At 38.5% G+C, this 19,961-nt stretch overlaps 1 protein-coding gene across 24 annotated transcripts in view; it reads left to right on the forward strand.

The window, feature by feature from the left end:
- ASPH (aspartate beta-hydroxylase) overlaps positions 1–19,961 on the forward strand; it is a 208,407-nt gene that overhangs the window by 54,482 nt on the left and 133,964 nt on the right. For 21 of the 24 annotated variants that reach the window (XM_070481184.1, XM_070481187.1, XM_070481185.1 and 18 more), the window contains 3 exons: positions 12,720–12,812; positions 15,691–15,765; positions 18,809–18,967. In XM_070481184.1, the coding sequence (XP_070337285.1) occupies positions 12,720–12,812; positions 15,691–15,765; positions 18,809–18,967 (327 nt within the window). Of the gene's footprint in view, positions 1–208; positions 1,968–12,719; positions 12,813–15,690; positions 15,766–18,808; positions 18,968–19,961 lie in introns of those variants that run through there. The other 3 variants (XM_044780224.2, XM_070481205.1, XM_070481204.1) reach the window with 1 other exon arrangement.

The following is a 19,961-nucleotide window of genomic DNA, read 5'->3' on the forward strand; positions in this document are numbered from 1 at the left end:
CATTTCTTTTATAGCTGGTACTTTATAGAGGTTTGCGTCTGATTTGAGCCAATTTAAAACTAGTGGATTAAAGTGACTTTTTGAATGAGCATTTCATGTGTGTGGGGAGATTAAAAAAAAAAGCAATCCTTTTGCGTTAAGTTGCTGTTCTGTGAATTAAGAGATGCTTTCAATAAATGTTTTTTCCTTTGATTGGAAAACTTGAAAGTTAAAGAGCTCACTAAAGAAGAACTCAAGAAGGAAAAAGAGAAACTGGAGTCAAGGAAGGAAAGTAAGCATGAAGAGAGAAAAAAGGGCAAGAAGGAAAAAGAGGATGACCGGAAGGATAAGAAAATTGCTGATTCAGATCTGTCCAGGAAAGAGTCTCCGAAGGGTAAAAAGGACAGAGAAAAGGAGAAAATGGGACTAAATAAAGGTGCCAAAACCAAGGAAAGTAGGAAAAAGTCAACACATATAAAGGATTTTTCCAGTAAAACGGCATCCAAAGATGACAGAAAGGAAAGCAGTTCTCACAAACACGCACACTTAGCAAAGGGAAATAACCAGAAAAGAAAGAACTGAACCTCCAAAGTCATCATCCCGGGAAATGGTAATGTTCTTCATCGTGATTCGCTGCTGAAGGGCTTAGAAAATTCAGTATTGCTCGATTGGGGAAGATGTGTTGATTAGCCATTGAATGTATGTATTTGTTGGTGCTTAGCAAGTCAATTCTTAGAAATTTCTGTTTCCTGCTTCTAAATTAAAAAAAAATGTAATAAAAATGTGATGTAATAACTTCTATTTTTATTAATTTATTGATCATGTATCCAGATAAATGTATATGTATAATATGAATTGTAGTGAATTTATTAATATATTGAATACTTTTGTGGGAGCTAAGTAAGAATATAGAGATTTTACATAGTATTTATATGCAGAGTGACTTATAACTTTCAGGTTTGATAAATACTCAGGTAGGTAGGAAGTGATCTACTTTCTCTACTGCCCTCGGTTTTCTTCCTTCTGCTTCCTGCTTCCCTGGTCCCCTTTCTTCTTCACCTACCCTTTCCTTCTCCACTTCCTTTCTCCTTCCCTCTTCCCTGCCCCTGCCCCCAGCTTTTCTGAGGGCACCTCCTCAGGCTCTTGTGACATCTCCTGCATTCCTCCCTCCCCAGTCTCTCCTTCCTCAGGCTCTTCCTGATTCAACTTTCCCTTCTCCCATCTCTCGCCTTTTGAATCTCCTCCCCAGTCATCTTTTTTTGTTTTTCCTTTTGGTGAGGAAGATTGGCCCTGAGCTAACATCTGTTGCCAATCTTCCTCTTTTTGCTTGAGGAAGATTATCACTGAGCTAACATCTGTGCCAGTCTTCCTCTATTTTGTATATGTGGCACCGCCACAGCATGGCTTGATGAGTGGTGTGTAGGTCTGTGCCTGGGATCTGAACCTGCAAACCCTGAGCTGCCAAATCAGAGCACGTTAACTTAATCACTATGCCACCAGGCCGACCCCGACTCTTCCCCAGTCTTTTACTATCTCTTTTACCTCCTTCATTCCTCCATGCCTCCTCACTCCTTACCCCTTGTCAACTACCTCTCCCTTTCCTACCGAGAGTCCTCCTTCCCCTTCTCCTGTCACCCAATAAATACTTAGTGTCTACGGTGTGTCAGATACACTGTTCTGAGAACTCTGGATACAGCCATGAATAAAAGAGAATTTTATTTCAGAGAACAATTTTAGAATGCTTTTATTTATGATGTCTTTATAGACTCAGAATAATAGTTCTAGAAAGGCCTTAATTATTTTGAATTGGGATATACTTTCATTTTATATCACGTTTTTCACATATTTTGGTGGAATGGCATATATTTTTCATATTTGATTGTATCATAATTGTTTACCATTTCTAAGGAGTTGCAAATTTGAGATCTAACTAGAGATCTGAATTTCTCCATCAGAAAACATTTAATAAAATGAAATTTCAATGAGAATACCTTTCTACAAATGATTTGTACTATTCTGTGCATGAAGTCCTAAATTTCTAATTGTCACTACTAGTGAAATTCAGTTACTGAATTTGAGAAGAGCACCCTGATATGTTGTAAAAGAAACAAAAGTGCTGCCACGAAGATTTTATTTTATTTTTTTAAATAACTTTTCAACTTTTTCTATGAAGAGCTTAAAAACAGAGATTTGGGCCTAATGATATTTCAAGTCAGAAATGAGTAAGTATTAACTGCAAATGTTTCTAAAAGTATTGTCTACCTTTTTTCTTAAATGCTAGCACCTTTTACTGCTTAAAATCAAACACTTAGACATTTAGTTAACAAAAATTCCAACTGACGTAATAGAATTATACAGCAAGGGGGAATCCTAGAGAATATCTATAATTTCTCTCTCTGATCCAGTCTTGTTATTTTATTGTTTAAAAACTGAGGCCCAAAGGAAATGTAACATATGGTAACTTGGGGTTTCATATGTTGATCTGTCAGGATTTTGGTTTTTTTATAGATTACAGGAACACAATAAACCAAAAAGGAATTTTGTGGCTCATTTGGGTGGTGGACACAGGGGCACTTGCCTCAAGTGAGTAGATCCCTGTAATCAGAGTTCTGTTCCTCCTGCTCTCTTCTCAGATCTTGACCGCTGATTTCTAGTTGACTTTATTCTGTTTGGAGTGTTACCACTTAATGAAGAAGGCAGTCCTCTGCAGGTCCCAGACACATCCTTCTGGTTTAGCATTCTTGGTGCCATGAGGCAGTTTTCTAGGCTGTCTCCAGGAGAAAAGTCCCTGGGAGGATTCCAGCTGGCCTTGTCAGGCCTGGTGACCAACTATGACCATTCCTATAGCTGGGGATGGGTTAGTTTTCCCAGGCTGACTTCTGTGCACAAAGCTTGGGTGCTAAATTCTAAGAAAAGGAGTGGAAAAAAAATTTAGAATAAAGTAATTAGCATAAGCATATAAACATCTGTTGCTATTTAGTAAAGCACGTGGAAGTTTTCCTTTGAATGGCATCTCAAGAATTGAAACATCTCTGCTGAAATATTTAAAAATATCTGTGCTCTGATGAACTAGGAGTTGATTTATTTCCTTTCTTCCTTTTTCTTTTCCTTCCCTTTTCTTCAGTAAATAAAGACTTCAACTGAATTTTATTGAAGTTGAGGTCACACTTTACCCAACTACGCTGGCACTTATTATTCTGCTAAAAAACTTAGTGCAAGACAAGCTTTTGGTCATTATTAATGAATTAAAATTATACTTGCATTCTCAGCTTTACTCACTTTTTATTCAGTATGCAGTTATTTCTGTATTCTGCTTCATATTGTTAGCTAAGGATAATTAAAACCAGAAAGGTCACCCTTCTTAAATAAGTAAGGTGAAAACAGGAACAAAAATTTCCTAATACAAAGTTGTTGGGAGTCAGAAGAAGTCCTGAAAAGTGAGAATTAAATACTTAAGAATGTAAGTTTATTTTGTTATATCACTGTTTATTTAAATTGCACTATGAGATGATATTTAGAATTCTAAAAGATGGCATTATTGACATAATTTTCCTTAGACTGTATGATAGCATTTCACATGTGATTAGCACAGTCATCATAAATATGGTCAGTTTTGCAAAAATATTTGAGAGCCTATCAATTTTTCCAAGACTCTTTTTTTATCCTTTAATCAAATTACTTTCTTTTGAAGCATTTTGCCATCATTGATTTTTTTCTTGATTTGTTGTCATATGTAACTCCTGGGTTTCATTTGTTAATGGTTTTGTGTGTGAATTTTAGTTATTTCTAACATCACTTGTAATCAACTTTTTGAATTCTTTTTTTTTTCTTTACAAGATTTTAATTTTTACCTTATGGGTGGTATGCATTGTATATAGATGGTCCTCTCAACATTTCACAATGAGGGAGAGACTGGTAAAGAAATTAACGTAAATCAGTCAGCTTGAATGCTTGAGTTAATCCAAGAGGATTAATTCTGTAAGTGATTGGTTCTTAGAAGATATTTTGTAGTGTTATGATCTGCTTACCCATACACCCTTGTAACTTCAGAGGTTCTCATAATGATTACATGGATAATAAGGACTCCTTATATATATGTCCATTAAAAAACAAAGAGCGGTAGTAAACAGTATGATTTTTGAGTTTAAATGTTTAACTGTAACGTCATTTTCCGTGAAATGATGTGGTGACTTAGGCTGCTTCTCCTGACTTTGATTCTTTTCTCTTGTGTCCATCACTATTCCTACTCCTGTTAATGCCCATTATGTTACTGCCCACTAATGCCCAATAACAATTTTCCATATTGATTACTCAGATTATTTCACTATAAAATGAATCTCAGAAATACTGGTTTTCCTCATTTGTAAATTGAAGATAACACTATTCCCTCATGGTGGTTTTGAGAACCAGCTGGGATGGCATGTGCACAAGCAGCTGGCACATTGTTGGCACTCACTGATACCAGACCTCTTAATCTCAAGTACATGTGCCCCATGTGCAGTAAGCTGATCACTGAGACATCAACGCTTGGAGATGGAGAAAGGTTTATTTGAATTGGCCAAAACGAGAAGATGGGAGCATAGGTTCGCTCAAATCCTTAAGAAGAGAAGAAAGCAGGGGATTTTATAGAGCTAACCATGTGGCAGGAGGAGTTTCCATGTTTCTTTCACTCTTGATAAGCTCCTGGGCAATCTGACTTCTGGGCGGCAGTGACAACTGGGGGCTGGTTATCTGGTGCTCCTTGAAGGCATTCTCTGTCTTCTCTAAAACAAATTTATAAATCCTTGTGACCCTTGAGTTACCCCTCAGGTCAAACAAGAAAACAGCAAATAGACGAGATTAACTTCTTTTTGTAACAAGGTTGGAAAGGTCATTTTATTGAATATTTACAGTATCCCTCAGGTACCTGGCTTCATGTTTCCCTTTCCTTTGGTGGGATAAAGGTAATAATCATACCAAAGTGTTTCAGTCATTTGTTAAGAATTTGGAAGCACTCAGCTGTAATTCCTTCTCTAATTTTGTTGAGAGTTGTAAGACAAATACTTAAGTCCTTTATCTTTTGTAACTAATGTATCTATGTGAAATGGGTACACTGGGTACTGATTTCTTCTACTGAGATAATTGAGAGGGCAAATAGAAGTAGTTACAAGTGTTATGTAACTGTAAAGCCGTAAGAATGCATAGTTCTTTAAAGGATACTGCTGCAACATGAAAACACAAGATATGAAATGTAAAGGCTAGGAAAAAGTTTTGAAGTAGTACCCTATAGTCCTAAGTACATGCTACAATTGAGAAATTTCATAACCAGCCTAATTGTCAAAAAGTTATTTATATTTGGTTTGTACTCAGAACATGTTTTTCTGCAGACACAATTTTATGATCTTTAGAAATTGTCTACTTCAGTCCATAAAAAACCTATTTAATCCCTCATAGCCAGTTCTGCAAGTCTCAGTGTAACTATGTTTCTTTAGCCAAAGGCATTCGTCATTCTTCCTCAGAAATAAATATTAGGAACATATTTAGTTTTATTTCTTAGTATTCTCTAGAATTCTGTTGGTTAAATATGAGAATCCATTCAAGTTAGCTTACGTGGACAAAAAGGCATTATTGATTGGCTCACATAATTGTAAAGCCCAGAGCAGCTGTGATTTTTTTTTCCTTTGGTTATACTGGATCTAGGTGCTCAAACAATGGTCTGAACCTCTCTTTCCGTCTCTGGACTCTCTGGGAATGTTAGTTTCCTTCTCAGGCAACCTGCCCAGGTTGAGTCTCAGGTGCTCATATTTAACGCTAATCCTTATAGAGTGGGATGGGGGGGAGCAAAGCTGTGATTGGCAAGACCTGGGTCATGTGAGTGCCCACCTTTAGAAGTGTGGGATGAAGGAAAACCAGCTCCTCACCAGAAAATTAGTGTGCTTTTACCAGAACAAGGGAGAATAGGTGCAGGGCGGGCTACACACTGAGTATTTATACCCTGTGTTTCATCTGCACTAGTGCTGGCAGCATGTGGAGTTCGTTTTCCCCTTCTCTTCACCCCCTTCCTGCTTCTGCCTCTGCCCCAAGATGAAGAGTTGAAAGGAATGGGCCTGAATGGGTATTTCAGAGTTAGAGCTCTGGGGAACAGAGAGAACCCATCCCAACCTTTGTCAGCGATAATTTTAGACCAATGAAGGAGTATAAGAGAGTATTGCCATATGATAAATATTGCCATTTAGTTATCAGGTCAGTTAGGTTTATTTTGTTGTCAAGCGGAATATTTCCATTTTCCCCTAGTTCTACCTAAAGAGAAAGTTTTTGTTCTTAGGAAACTGAAGGGTGAGTATTACATAGCAGACCCGTAGGAGTTATTCTTGTGAAAATCTCATTCGGGGTAATCTGAAAAAATCGTCAGTAACAATGTTCAGTCTCGTGTCTTTCCGCCTCCATTTGCCTAAGGATAAAACCACATGAACTAGATGGTTATTACTGGTTTGGATGTCATTTTTACATAGAAATCAATTTGTACAAAAGCTTCGATTTTGTAAGCCCTACAGAGCAGAAGTCATCTACTTTCCTTTTCTTTGTTCTCATTTCCTACCTCATTTGATTTCACTTCATATATGTATATATCACTCTTTCTTAGTGTCCATACATCATCGAGGTCTGTCATTTACTTCTTTCTTGCCTGAAACATTAGTTCTCTTGTATCCCAAGAGATTAGAGGAAGACATATACTTAAAGCTTGTGTGTAATTTTAGTAATTATATAAACACCCACATGCTGTGTCATCTTTATTTCCCATTTACTGATTCATTCAGCAAATATTCACAGTGTCTGCAGCATACCAGGGGCTGCGAGGCACAGAGGGTACAAGTGATCAAGGTGGCTGCAGTCCCTCCAGGGACATGCTGTGAATTAAACAAGGAGTTGAGGGAGGAAATAATGAAACAGGAGCTATTGCTGGTACTGCCTAGTATTCCCCTCTGCCTAGAATGTGCTCCCACTCCATGTGGTGGGCCACCTCTGTCTCCTGCAGGTTCCGGCTGAGTCATCACATCCGCACTCACACTGTCTCTGATCCTCGCAGGTGCGTGGACTGCATGTCTTCCAGTTACCATGCTTCTGACTTTACTTTGTCCCCAGACTTTGCTGTCAGGCTGATTTATGTCCGCTACTTATCATAGTAACTGACAGCAATAGGCATTCAAGCTGTGTTTATTGAATGGGGAACATATAAAACACAGATTATGTAAAAATATGTCAGATCTGTATATACTGTTGAATAGTAATAGAGAAAAAAATTTTTTAAAGAAAAACCCAGAAGTTTCTTCAATAATTGTTTTAACCATCTTGGAAGTTGCCTGTAGCTGTGTTCATGTTGCTGTGTGTGTATGCAGGGAGTGGGGGTCATATCTGTTTCTTTAGAAGAAATAAAGGAAAAACTAAATTGGTGAGAAAAAATGTGTATTTGCTGGGTTTAAATGATCTCATTTCATTCTTAAAACCATTCTAAGGAAGCACTATTCTAGCCCCTTCCGTACTTGTGAAAACCAAAGTTGTGGCAGTGGTAATGTGCTCGAGATGGAATTCAAAGGCAGCCCTTTGGTTCACATGCCCGAGCTCCTACATGCCATCTTGTGTTGCAAGATGTTAAAGTGAGTTCACTCCATTCTAGTCTTTGTGGATCCCTTCTTTGGTCCTGAAACTCAGGCTCTTAGGAGCCTTTTTGGCAGTGGTTAATTCTTTGGCGATTTATGTCATCCTTTTCCTGAATCTGTCTGTTCATCATTTGGGTTGTGTGAAGATGCTTTGAGTCTGGGATGGCTCTCATTGTATATCATGGGGCAGCTCTTTTAGTCCCTGGCAGTGTCAGAATTTTGATAAGTTCTAGGACCGCTGTTGGGATACCTGCTGAGATCTGTGTTCATTGATTATACAAGCTAGGAACAACAATGAGGATTAGTATGGTCAGTTGGTGTGCATGCCTTTCTGGTTTGATTTGCCAGAATATTTCTCTAGTTTCGTGTACCTGTTAGGGTGGTTCTTGGGGAATATTGATTTATATTGTTAGACTATAAATCTTCTTTGACTTACAATGAGGTTCCATCCTAATAAATTCATTGTAGGTTGAAAATATTGTAAGTTGAAAATGCATTTAATGCTCCTAACCTACCAACATCATCGCTTAGCCTGGTCTACCTTAAACTTGCTCAGAACACTTATATTAGCCTACAGTTGGGCAAAATCTTCTACCACAAAGCCTATTTTATAATAAAGTGTTGACTTTCCCATGTAATCTACTGACTACTCTGCTGTACTGAAAGTGAAGAACAGAATAGTTGCCTGGGTGGAGAATGGTTGTGCCTGCATCAGTTGTTCACCTTCATGATCGCGGGGCTGACTGGGAGCTGTGGCTTGCCACTGTCCAGCATCATGAGGGAAGATGGTACCACATATCGCTAGCTCGAGAAAATAGCAACATTCGAAATTCCAAGTACAGTTTCTTCTGACTGTGCATTGCTTTCTCCTTATTGTAAGGTCAAAAAAATCGTAAGTTGAACCATCCTAAGTCAGGGATGTCTGTATTTGAAGGAGAAGCAGTCCTGAGCACTTCCCCTTTGTGAATAACAGTAGCTGGACTAGCCTGGATTGGGAAAATCAAAATTTTCATCAGTCTGTACACCACTGAATTAGTAAACCAAAGATTGATAAACTAATTTTTTTAAATGTCTTAGCTTTTTTTGGGCTAAGTATATGAAATCCTATGAAGCAAAATACTATTTATAATTCTCACTTTCCCAGATTTTGTTGAGGAAGTGGGTTGTATATAATTCTTGTGAAAAGTGTCATTTTCACTCAGAGGAAAGACCTCGGTGATCTGGTCACCCAGGACCTTTCTGATGCCCACACCCTCGCTCACTCTCCAGCTGACTTGGCCACCTGGCTCTTCCTTGCTGCCAGCACCCTGTCCACTGAGGAATTTTGAACTTGCTGGTCCAGAGCCTTACCTGGAGCACTCTTCCCCAGTGTAACGCACATGGCCATGTCCTTGATTTCCTTCAGGAATCTGTTCAGATCTTATCAGTGAGTCCTTTCCCCGTCAATCTATTGTAAACAGCTCTGCCTCCTTTTCCTAATGAACTGCCTGACACTCCCTGTCCCATGTCTTCCCCATACCATCTTCCCCCATGTGATATACTCTAAACATTTCATGTTTATTATTTTTTTGATTGTTCCCTCTCTATGGGAGGTAGGGGTTTTGTGTGTTGGTTTTCTGTAGAACAGTGCCTTGCATTAGTAGGTGCTAACTACTTGTTGAATGAATAACTGCAATATGCAATTTAGTAAGTTTTAAACTATTACATATTTATGGGTAGAAAATACATTTATTCTTTCCCATATCATTGGGTGGTGGTGAATGAAGTAAGCTAATACTGGCTTAAGGCAATTGTGCCAGATAATCAAATTTGCTACGAATGGTTATTTAAAGTGCTCATTCCATTTACTTTTTGTAACTTCTTCCATTTGTACTTAAAATTAGAGGAAAAATTGTGTATGTGTTGAAACAAACATGTTTTGATTTTTCTAAATTTCCTAATTTATCTGATGTGCCCAAAGATCTACAAACAAGGTACATTTTAAGAGAATTAATTTATTTTCCAAATCACATAGGGGCCGTTGTGGTTGACTCGCAGTATTTATTCAACCCTAGATAATTACTGTCAGGCAATTGTGGTCATCCTGTTCCTCTTGCTGGCTTAGGAATGGAAGTGGGTTCTGGTTTTGACTGTTAAAACCGAAAGAGAAGACTGTTGGGAGCTTCTAGGAAAGATTTCCTCACGCCTCAGAAAGAAGCAGAGCACCTTTCGCTTCTGGACCTCGTCTTGTCTGGAAGGGACCTCGCTTGCTGCGGGGGCAGGGCCTGATTGGCAGCCTGAGGATGAAGCCATTGCTGAGAGCAAGCCCCCCTGCCTCTGTACTTCTTGTGAAGTTAGATAATAAATTTTCTTCTTGCTGAAGCCTGTGTGAGTTGGTGTTTGTTATATCCAGCCCAGGAAGATCAAACCTGATAGATTCATTTCATAACATAATTTTGAATATTTATTTCAGTGCTCCTTCCTTGCCATTTGTACCTGATAATAAATCTAATTTGAAAACCTTTCTTTTGATTGTTTATTGACCTTATATGTATGTATTTGCCTTGTTTGATTTTTGTTTACTTTTTTGCCTAAAATCTTAGACGAAACATGGATTTACCACTATTCTCCGAGGAGCACTTATTCATGGACTAAAATGGATGTGGGTGGCAAACTTTTCTTTGGAAACAGAATAAAAGCTTGTAGGGTTAATTCTTCCATGTGGGTTATCAAAGCAATAAGAATTAGTCTAGAATGTGTTTTTTAAATTTTAGAAAGTTTATAGGGGTCTAGAGAAGGAGATGTGTTAATATGGTCCTTAGCTTCTTCGCAGTTTACAGTATCATTTGTTTTTGCGCTGACTTCACCTCTGGAAAATAGCTGTGACCAGGCATCCAGACATTTACAATTCAGCTGCCGCTTTGGACAGAAAAGAAAACCACTCAGTATTTTCTCATGTTATATGCTTTCTCTGTCTCCTGTTGTTTTCACGTTTTACAATTTCAATTTTAGAGACAAATAACTTCCAGTTGATTTTGAGAAAGCTGACTACCAGGGGCACTGTATGTCTGCATAATGGTATACTAGTCATTTCCAACACTTTGCAACAAAAGTTATTTTCAGATGAAACTTTTCTCCAAATCCAGTAAGAATGGGATTTTCAGGCAGTTTAAATCTTTAATGTTTGGCAGGAAAATATTTTACTGCTTATTGAACCCATAGAGCACAGTTTGAAAACCTGCTACATATGGGATTAGTGAAGAATGACCGTGTAATTTTTCATCCAGACTCAGATGCTTTTGAGAGTGAAATAATTATACCAGGGCAAGAGACATAAACTGGGACTGTCCCAGGCAAACTAGGCCCGTGGTGTTGCAATGGTAGATGCTGGAGCACAGATCGGAATCGCTTTGGTAAACAGTAGTGGGGAAATTGACGAGAGCCCCTCCGGCCTTCACAGCCCCGAGCCATTCTAGTGCAGCTGAGAAGGTTTGGCCCGGTGGAGAATCTCTGCAGCTGTTTAAAGGAGCAGAGTGGTCACTCTGTGGGTGTGTTCAGACCCTCAGCACGTGTTCATTGAGCGCCTGCTGTGTGCCAGGTGTTTCCTGAGGTGCTGAGAGTGCAAAGAGAAGTTCCTTGATTCTGCAGATTCTCAAGGTTTAGCCTGTTCATTTAGCAAAACCTTGGCAGGGAGTAGTTCCCTTAACAGTTGAGAGATGTAAGAATGGATTATTTAAGTGAAAAAGGGCATGGGAGTTTTCAGGCCTGAAATTAGAATATGAAATGTCATGTATTTTTATAGGCCTTTGTCTCTGCCCCTCCACCCCCTGAACTTGAACTACCTTAGGCTCTCTGGGTGTTGGTCTATGATCTCTTTGGAATCTACTTTATAGTTAGGAGTAGAACAAAACTGCATGTGTTGGTGTTTGTTTTACTAGTGCTAGGTTTTTTTGGTAAGTAGTGTCAGAAATAAGTAACTAGAGGATTTATGAATGATGAGGTGGAGTCCTGTGTATCTCTTTCTCAGTGTCTTTTCAGGAAAGTGGGCTTAGGTTTTTGTCAGTGAGAGAAAAATGAAGATAGAAAAGAGAATGATGAGGAAAAATATAAACAATCAAAGAAGAAGAGTAAAAGACATTGAAGTAAGAATTTTCCAGACAATAGTATATGTACATTAAGAGTTGTATAAAGGTACTTAAGATTAGGAAAATGCCTTTCCACTCCATCTTGACCTTTTCACTCTAGGCTGTTGGCGTGCACAAAACACTCCCTTTAGTAACAACTCTTGGTACCACTTTCTCAGTGGGGTAGTGAAGAACCCAGGATTTGGTAAATGGAATCGTCACACTCTTTTAACTTAGCCAGTTGAGCTTTCTTATTGGTTGTATTTAATTGAGGATGTATTTTAATATTCTACATATAAAATGTCAAAGAACTAACTTAGTATAATAGATTTTAGACCAGCATTGACTATAAAGTCAGCTTTCATGTTAATTTACCCTGATGTCTTATTTTCCTTAAGACATTAAAAAAACCCAACTTTTTTTCATACCTTTGAGCTCTTATATGAATAATATGAATAATTGATTGCTTGTATTAGCTTTAGATGATTGTAAATAATGTTAGGTATTGTTTCTTCTCATTTTTAACTATAATTTTCAAGAAGAGTGTATAAAAATCAAAATATAGAGGGCACACAAATAACCGTAGAAAGTTCAAATGCATCTTAGTTGTGTTTTTGCTGAATTCAGAGTTGAAGACTTAGGGGTTAATTAGTCACTTATGAACACAAGGAGCTTGAACTCATATTGAACTTCTTTTGGCAAGTTCAGACATGAACTTTCTATTTTAGAGATTTGTGAACATGTAGACAATGATTTTTTATTATTTAAGTGGAAGGTTAATTTAGATCAAGAGATGTTAGAGGCCCTTGTGAAGTTAAAGAGCAAACTATTTTCCTCCTTCACTTTTTAAGCGTATCAACATTTTCCTGTAGTATATAGTCTTGGAAACTGTAAATTACTTGCAGTATTGATGAAGTGTTTGAGAATATTATTTTTCCTCGTTTGACATGTCAAAAAAAAAAAAAAACAACTTAAGTTAACTTTGTGAATAAAAATGCAGGCCTTAAAGAAAGATCTGCTTCAAAGCCAACAGTCCCACCGGAAGAGGCTGAGCCATACCCGTGGCTGGAGGATCAGATCCTCGAGGGGCCAGGTAAGCGTTCTCTGATTCTGACCAGAAGTGCCTCAGCCTGCCAGGTATCCCACTGCAGTTTGCAGAATCATGTTTTACCCATAATTTGTTTCATAATGTTTACAGAATGATGAAATACCTTTTCTTTTTCTCTTCTGAAATTTTATAGTGAACTTAATTTTTTCTTGTAAAAATTTGCACAGCATAATTTTTATTTTTGAGATCAAGAATCGAAGGTGAAGATGGTTGCTCCTTGCCTGGGATCACACAGTTAGGAAAATCATGAACTAAGTGCTGTGTTTCTTGATTCCAATTCGAGGATTACTGCACCATATTACCTTGAGAGTATTGTACATTTGGAGTGTATTGTACACTAGTTTTGTCATCGTCTGTCACATTATTTAATAGAGTAGGTCTGCTGAGTTCCCAGTCTTTTTAACATGAGAGTCTCCTTTCTACCTCAAAAGCCTTCCCAGACTTCCATGAGATAGTCTGTGAAGCCTGCTTTGCATGAATTCATAGATCAATTCAAGTATCTCCTTATCACCCAAGGACCTGTGACCCGTAGCACGGAAACTCCTGAAATCTCTTAATAAATTGGTAAATGAAATTTGACTTTCCTTTTTATGCTGTCATATTTATTACAAAGTACTGTGTAATTTCTGCACATTTTTCATTTACTCAGTAGTTCTCAAAATTTGGTTTCATTTTGCCACCTACTGGAAGGGTTAGGTATGACACTACATATTTACCGGCAACTTAAGCACTGGGTCCAAATGGTACTTGGCTGATTTTATCACTGTGTACTGGTGAGTAATATTTGATTTACCTTCCTTCCTTTTAAGACCAATATGTTGCTCTGATTTTTTTTAATTTGTTCAAATCATAATCCCAGGAGAATTTACTGTCTCCCTCTCATTCCTGTAGAATTGCCGTAATCATACCATAGCTCTGGAGCAAGACTGATAGATTTTTTTTAAGTTTTAATAACTTAAATATCTATTTGGATTTAGCACCTCAAACTTTACTTTGTACTAAATAAATTCATAATTTAAAAATCTTGTTTTTCAAAACTGGTAGCTACTCTGAAATGCTGTACCATTTGCTTCCACTCTTCCTTTTTTTATTTTTTGTTAATGCTCTTTGCATATTACTGATAACTTGTCTTCCTGAAGCCATCAGTTTACTATCATCTCATATCCTTTTCAACTTTTTGGCCATATTGTTTTTAGTTTAAATGATGCCTTCTCAACCTTTCCCTTATCTAGGTCTCTAGCTTCTCTCTCTTCTCTGACTACCCACCTATTCTGTAAACATAGGTACAGGCCTTTCATTACAACACAATAAAATAATCCCCCTCTTGGTCCCTACAGTTCTGTCTATCTGTGCTCTGGTCCCTCTCCTTGCTGCACTAGCCAGGCTTTTTGAAAGAAAAATCTACAGTTGCTTTTTTGTCTTATTTCCCACTCAGTCTTTAACTCATCCCATTCTGGCTTCTGCCTCTCCCAGCCCTCCCTCCAGGAGAGGTGGAGCATCACAGTTTCTTGGAAAGATGAAACTGCATGGTGCACTCACCAAGTTCAAAGCCAGTGCTGGTAGCAGATGTTCTAGAGAGGCATGTGAGGGCTGGATTGTGGAGGGCTTGTGTTCTGTTCTGAGGAGCTTAGATTTTCATTTTTCAGGGAAAGGAGGCCATTGGAGGGTTAAGCGAAGGAGCAGAGCCCCACTGTCCACTTGTTATGTTACTCACATTATATTCTCTGTGGGTGATGCTGTCAGCAGGTGTAAAACTGGGAATCCACTTCAGACTCTGCCATGGGCATTGTAAGAGATGATGAGTGAAGAATAGAGATTGCGGGCTCTTGCGTAATTATATGAGAATGTATAGAAATGGTTTGTGAAATAAAAGTAGAATACTTTTTGTGCTTCAGAAATGGTTTTGTAGTGTGACTTGCATTATAGATTCTTAAGCTTTTTTCCTACCTGAAGTTCAAATTAACTTATTCTACTTGTGTCATTGAAGATTAGCTCATCAGTGTAACTGATGTCGTTGGCATTATTTCATGTGACAGCATTCATGATACTAAATCTAGCGCTACTCCTATTAACTGAACATAGATGATGTTTCTTAGAAAATTTATGATAGTATCAATGTAATTATAGCTTCTCGTTTTTTGGGTTATGTTGCAGTAAACCTGATAATCTGTCAAGCACCACAGTGTTGTCGGAATGTCATTGCTAACTAATGTCGTTCAGTTTTGTAATTAACATCTATTTAAGTCTATGGATCTGACTGCCAGAGGGTTCTCCAAAACAGAAAGGATTGTCAGTTGTAATGTCAGGTCTACTCAGGCTTCCTTGACAACTTCTGGGAGTGGTCAGCCAACCCCGACCATCCCAGCCCTCACGCTAGCGGAGGGACCCTTTCTCCTCTCTGTCAGGGAAGGCAGCAGCTGACCACATACGGTAATGTCTATTTAGTTCATCTTCCACATTTTTATCCTTGTTTCTCAGTACTTCTATTAGTGAAAGTTTTGCTCTTCCATTTTTTTTTATTCTATCATCAGTGTGAATTTTGTTAATTAGAAAGTGAAGTAATTTTACTTTGAGTGAGGACTTTTAGAAAAAACCTTGAGTTAAACTTGAGTTAGTTTTCTTCTTTTAAAATCTTATGGAGAAGTTTTTCAACATTTATAACTGCTGTCAAAATAAAACCAATTTCAAATATCTACCATATTTGCTAACATAGGAAAAAAAGTGATAAACTGAAAACAAAAAGGATAGAATAGTTCCTTAGCTACATGTATTCATTTGAATGTATATGCATGATGCCGTATTTCATCTTCTGCATTAATGTCTGGATCTTTTCTACTTAGTTATGTTTCATAATTTATTTTAGGACCTCAGAATATTGAAGATGAAATACAAGAACAAATTCATTCCGTACTCCATGAAACGGTATACACAGAACCTGGTATGAATTAAAATCTTCTGCTTTTAGATGCATTACTGAAATAATAATTAGTTACATAAAATGACTTGGACATTGTTTTAAAATTTAAATAATAATTGAATGGGGTTTTTTTTAAGTTATTAGAGGATAAGTACTTCTGAAATGGCAGTAGACTTGTTCCTACTATTAAGGAATTTATTGCATGCATCTAATAGGAAATGGCAGGAATACATGAGAATAAACAAATTGAGACCCATGATATGTCAAGAACAGATGACAAGAGCAGGGCGGAGGAAGATAGAGCACATAGCAAGGCAGGCTGTCAGGGGCTGTCTGGGTAGTGTCGCTGCCCCTCAAGTTTTCCTGCATGCTTGAGCGGTCACCAAGCAAAAAGGAGAAACTTAATTATATGAATCCTATTACCAGAGAGGAAATAAACGTGCTATCTTCTTAGAGAACACAAAGCATCTTCCCAGCTCTTACATCTGAAAAACTTCTTATACAAAGTTCTGTACAGAGAATATTAAATGATACCCTAGAAGCCAGTGGTTTAAGATTTTAGGAGACTGCTTCTTGAAACATCCCTTGATGAAAGCAGAGAGTATCACCCCAAAGTGTAACTCACAAGGGGATTTTGCTGGACGGGGAGCACATGGTCTCCTTATACTCCTAATGGTTTCATGTGAGCTGAAGGTAGTTCTAAAGGAAAGATTATGCTTCTGAAAAACAAAAGGCAGAATTCCCTGTCATTTACGTTGGGCGGTAGCAGGCCTCCTAGACTGACTTCTCCAGTCCACGGTGTTTGGGGTCAAGTGCAGAGCATCCTGGCAGCTCCGGCTGTGCTCCACTCGAGCGATCAGCTTTGGCTGAGTTGTAGGTTTTTGCCGTTGTCTGCTGGGAGTCTGAGAGCCTCTGTCCTTTCATTACCAGCTTCTTAGCTGGGAGGGCTCCTTCCCCTGAGTGTACATCTGCCCATATGAGCAAGCGCAGGCCTTCCCTTCCTATATCTTTTTTAACTTTAACCTAACACACGGATGATGCAGTCTAAATAAACAAGTGATTTCAGTATGATGAGGGAAGTGCTGTAAGAGTGAAACACAGGATGCTCTGTGGGGCTTGCGTAGACTTTGGGGTTCGCAGAGGTTTCCTGGAGGAAATGACCTCTTGATTTGAAAGCTGAAGGGTGGTGGAGTGCTTCCAGGCAAGAGTTGTTAGTGGAGTGTTTTAAGCAAAGTGCATGGCGTGTGTGGAAGTCTAGACTTCACCTACCTCTGGAGAAGCTGCAGGGGGCTTGGCACAGCCTTGAGTGTAGTAAGCCCTCAGGAAACTGTTTTCTTCATACCAGCCCGTCACTGACCGAGCAGTGGAGACTCACAGATAGGGTATGATGTTGGTTTGGTTTCCCTTCTGAAAGCAGACTTTCCCTTGAATGCTGATGGCTGAGAGAGCTAAATCCTGCTCCTGTAAAAACCATAAAATTGCACCGGTTAAAATGAGAGTAAGGAAAAAGGAATATGATAAGAAGAAAAAGAGTCTTAAAATTAGTGACAGGAATGAAAATTGGTGATTGGTTTGCTGAGTAGCAGAAACCCTGAAATGAGAAACAATATAGGAGGCCATAACAGCAAACAAATACTGTCGTGCACCCACCTAATGATGTCTCAGTCAACAATGGAGCGCGTGGATGGCGGTGGTCCCGTGAGGTCAGTACCATACAGCCTGGGTGTGTAGTGAGTAGACTGTACCGTCTAGGTTTGTGTAAGTGCACTCTATGATGTTTGCACAACGATGAAACTGCCTAATGATGCATTTCTCAGCACGTATCCCCATTGTTAAGCGATGCATGTTTGTACTATCAGCACAAATGGGCCTACATAATTCGGTAACACCTGAGAGCATCACTATGCCACAGTAAGAGTAAAGTAACTAAGAAAACCTTTCTGCAGTTGTGAGGGAGCAGTAGCAGTAGAAATAATAATATTGTTATTACTGTGATGATCATGACAGCAAAAACAGTAATAACAGGAACAGTAGCACCTAAATACTTGCTATGGGCCAGGCATTTTTCTGAGTGCTTTAATCCTCACAACAATGCTGTGAGTAGGTACTCTTATTATTTCTTTTTTATGGAAGAGAGATCTTAGGCACAGAGTAGTTAAGCAACTTGCCCAGGATCACGCAGCTGGTATGGAAGAACCTAAATCTGGAGCCATTTATTCCAGACTCCACACTCCTGACCACTGTGCTGCACCACACAGCTAAGTCAAGTTCACTTGCGTTCCATGGTTAGAGTGCTACGTCCAGGACATACTCTGCTTGGAGCCATGTCAAGTTACTACAGAGAGAATTTTTTATACCACGATGATAGGCTAAACCATATTGCAGTAGAATAATGTAGCATGTCCAATATCTACACAAAAGAAACAGAACAGTTCAGTATATCATAAAAGTTAGTCTTAGAAGAGAAAATGGGCATCTTTGCATAACTTAAGAGCTAAAGATAGGACCCTTTAGATGCCAAGTATAATGCAGGTGACCTAGCATATGGTTTAGATAGGTGGTTGGCTGTTCCTTGCAATGGAGCATTTGTGTGTAGAGTTATTTAAGATTGTTACATGGAAGTTTATGTCCATTCTCAATGAAAGATCACAGGCTGATCTTTTCTCTGACCTAGTGATAATTGAAGAGGCAGATGTATTAATACTTATGAATTCATCTATTCATTTGTTAAATATTTATTGAGCACTTCCTATGGCTTGGCATGGCCCTAGATGCTGGGCATACATAGTGAACAAAATAAACGAGGTCCCTGTCTTGGGGAGCTCATGTTCTAGTGTCAGAAGACCTGTTCCCCTGCTCAAGTGGACTAACACTTGGCCAGAGTGGGAACAGAGCTTCAGAGTAGGCAGCAGCGTGTGCAGTGGCCCAGAGGGAAGGCCGGGCATGCCTACAGCAGGAGCGGGTGTGTGGCAGCCCTTTAGAGGAGCTTATGTATCTGTGCTGGCTGCTGCCTGTGGGCCCTTGGTATAGACCTGTGTCACTTTGTTTATTATCTCTGTGCAAGGAGAAGACCTGCAACCAGAAGAGGATGAACCAGCAAGAGAACTGCAACCAGAAGAGGTTGAACCAGCAAGAGAACTGCAACCAGAAGATGATGATTTCCTTATGGGGGGTAATGCAGAGGATAGATTTGAGCCCCTGGAAACTGGGACGTTTCATGAAGGTAATTTGATTTCAGAATAAAATACAATAGGCTATTTGTAATTATGATAATTGGATTTTTTCTTAAACACCTTTAAAACCAATACTTAACGTTTATCTAAAGTTTTTTTACATTAAAGCTAAAAACTTAATTACAATGAATTTTTTTCCTAAAATAAATAGATATCCCAATTTTGATTCAGAGCACTTTTAGGGAAACTCTCAGAATATATAAGTTTCTTATAGAAAGGGAGTGAAATACTTCAGCACATTACTTTTACTGTACTCTCCTTCCTAGAGTGCCAAGTGTTACTGGAAATTCAAACACCTGATGAAATATGCTACTTGATAATCTATCACAGGCTCTTGTTCTAATATGAGATCTGTAACTACAGATGTAGAAATCTGTAACTAAGATTGTGGGTAGAACCCAATTCTTAACTTCTATACTAGGCACTGGCAAACTTTTTCTGTTATTGTCCAGAGGGTCAGTATTTTAGGCTCTGCCAACAATATAGCCTCTGTTGCAACTACCTACCTTTGCTGTTGTAGCACAAAGACAGCCCTAGACAATACCTGTAGGTAAGTATGGCTGTGTTCCAGTAGACCTTGATTTACAAAATCGGGAGGCAGGCTTCATCTGAGCTATGGACCATGGTTCGCTGACATCAGTCTGTATCAATTTTGTAAATCAAATTTAAATATCTGGTTTATTTAAATTTGTTATTTTAAATAGCCGGTTATTTAAATATCAGTTGAATAGTTTACCTTGGATCATTTGCAATAGGCAAGTTAGAGTTACAGCTGTTCACCATTGGCATATAAAGAAGTAATTTCTGTGATGATGAAAACGTTTTATTCATATATTTTGTGCTCCTCTATGCTTTAATGTGAGACTACTATGATTATTCAAAGCCCTGTTAAATTAAGTACACATGCTTTGTTCTTATGGTATACATTCTCTCCCCTCTTTACTTAAAGTAGTCCTTTAAGACCTTAAGAGTTCTTAAAAGATT

Source organism: Equus asinus, chromosome 12, assembly GCF_041296235.1.
Source record: "Equus asinus isolate D_3611 breed Donkey chromosome 12, EquAss-T2T_v2, whole genome shotgun sequence".
NCBI classification, from domain to species: Eukaryota; Metazoa; Chordata; class Mammalia; order Perissodactyla; family Equidae; genus Equus; species Equus asinus.